Genomic DNA, 2,264 nt, shown 5'->3' on the forward strand with positions numbered 1-2,264 from the left:
AAGAAAACAAAAAGGAATTAACCTATATTCATACACACAAACATGTTCGACCATCACATATGAAAGTTTAAACCAATATCTGAATTATAAGCCTTCACCCACCAATAAGAATGCAATTTAACTTTATCCAACAACTGGTGAGCGGAGTTTTCCTTCTTCTTAAGTAATTTATTGTTGTGCTCAGTCCGTAAAACCCAAACACAACAAAGCCAAAGGAGCTGCATAAAAGAGCGATGCACTCATAAACCACCTGAAAAACTCTTTGATAACCATGTAATTGTTTAACCGCGACTAATCTTCTTTAAAGAACATGTTAGATACACAATGGATTCTCCCTTTCAACATAAATTTTTTCCATAAGTAAGAGTCAGAAATTGAACATGTGCCTATTTGCCTAAGGTGTTGAAGTCTCTTACCACCAAGGCCAACAAAAGTATTTATTATATTTTGAAATAACATTAATATAAAATATACCAATATAAACAAATTTAACACAGCAGTAAATAGTTGTAACTCTTAAAGTATTATTCTCTGCTGTACCAAACAATGAATTTCTACACCAGCTTCTTGGCAATGACTAATTTGAACAGTAATATATAACAAATTACATTCAGCAATAAGAGTAAGAATATCCATAACCATACATATACATAAATAACAAAAAGCTTTATGACATTGACTCAAGACAGCCACTTATATAATAAAAAGTAGTCTTTTCATTGATGTCTATCTCATACCAAAACATTTATACACTAGCAGCACTTCCCAATAATTGTTGAACTTCTGCTCATGTAAGCCCTAATTAAGCACTATGTCTCATTCCTCAAACTGGTCCCACTTTTCATACCATCACCTTCCTATAAATTCAATCCATTTCTCATACACCATTCTTCAGTTCTCTTATCATATCAAACTCTTAGCATATTATTTAATTTCCAACTATACCCTATAAAATTCTAGCCATGGTTCCTAGTGAGATGAGAGGAGTCAATTATCTAACTCCTCTTGAGAATTCATTCCATGTTCAACCAAACTTTGTATTGCCACAGAATGAAATTCCAAATTACCATCTAAGTAATATTTTAGGTACTTTACCAAACTTCCATTACCCATCAGCAGGCCATGATCAATTTGCTCCACCTTCATGTTTAAGTAGCAACTCAACTACTTCTGATGAAGCAGATGAACTTCAGTTCAATATCATCGACGAAAGGAAGCACCGACGAATGATATCAAATAGAGAATCAGCTAGGAGATCAAGGATGAGGAAACAAAAGCACTTAGATGAACTTTGGTCACAAGTGGTGAGACTCAGAACTGAAAATCATAACCTTGTTGATAAACTAAACCATGTGTCTGAGTCACATGACAAAGTTGTTCAAGAGAATGCAAGACTTAAGGAAGAAACTTTTGATCTTCGCCAAATGGTAGCTGACATGCAAATTGGTAACTCTTTTCCTTGCAACATGGAAGATTTATGTGAAATTCCATGCAACACATCTCAACACAAAGATGATGATTCCTCTAAAATTCATGATTGAGATGACACTATTTTCATGTTTCCATTATAACGATGTTGCTTCTTTTAAATTTTCTATGATCCATTTACTTGTCCATTCATTTGGACAAGTATGAGTTTTAGAAGCATAAATATGAAATAAAAGCTTTAGATATTGATGTTCATTACTTGACTTGACCTTATTGTATTATAAAAAAAAAATAAAAAATAAACAGTTGCTTGTGTCACAAACTCACATGTCGCCGCGTACTTATCCTATTGGTGAATGATTAAGTAATGTACTATACTACCTAACTTGAATATGATAATATCAACACATATTGTGAAATTATTAACATGATCAAATTAATGGTGTCTTTTCCATTTTCCCACTAAATATATTTAAATCATGGTTTTAAATTGCAGTTGTAGTTACACGCAGGGCCGACCTAATAATTTTTAAAAATAAGTGAGACCTAAAGCAATGTTAAATATATGGGGCCTTTTTTTTAGAATATGAGGTCTTTCTGCTTGTAAAATATAATGAAAAATAATTTTTTGTTGGGAGGCCTAAAACGAAGGCTTTGACAACCTTACCTTTAGACTGGCTCTGATTACACATATAACCTTTGTATTATGGTAAAATATGTTCAATATATATATAATCGATATTGTTGTTGCGATGTCATTGCACAAACCTAAAAATCGTTTATATTTGTGAATAAAATTTTGGTTACAGACTGCAATTTAAAACCATGATATAAAC

General features: G+C 32.2%; 1 protein-coding gene across 1 annotated transcript; it reads left to right on the top strand.

The window, feature by feature from the left end:
• The first annotated feature begins 705 nt into the window (after window positions 1-705).
• LOC25497850 (basic leucine zipper 43) lies at window positions 706-1,691 on the top strand. Its single transcript, XM_013592572.3, has one exon. The coding sequence runs from the start codon at window positions 963-965 to the stop codon at window positions 1,539-1,541; it is 579 nt and encodes a 192-aa protein (XP_013448026.1). The 5' UTR covers window positions 706-962; the 3' UTR covers window positions 1,542-1,691.
• Window positions 1,692-2,264: the final 573 nt, after the last annotated feature.

This window comes from Medicago truncatula, chromosome 7 (assembly GCF_003473485.1).
Source record: "Medicago truncatula cultivar Jemalong A17 chromosome 7, MtrunA17r5.0-ANR, whole genome shotgun sequence".
Lineage (NCBI taxonomy): Eukaryota > Viridiplantae > Streptophyta > Magnoliopsida > Fabales > Fabaceae > Medicago > Medicago truncatula.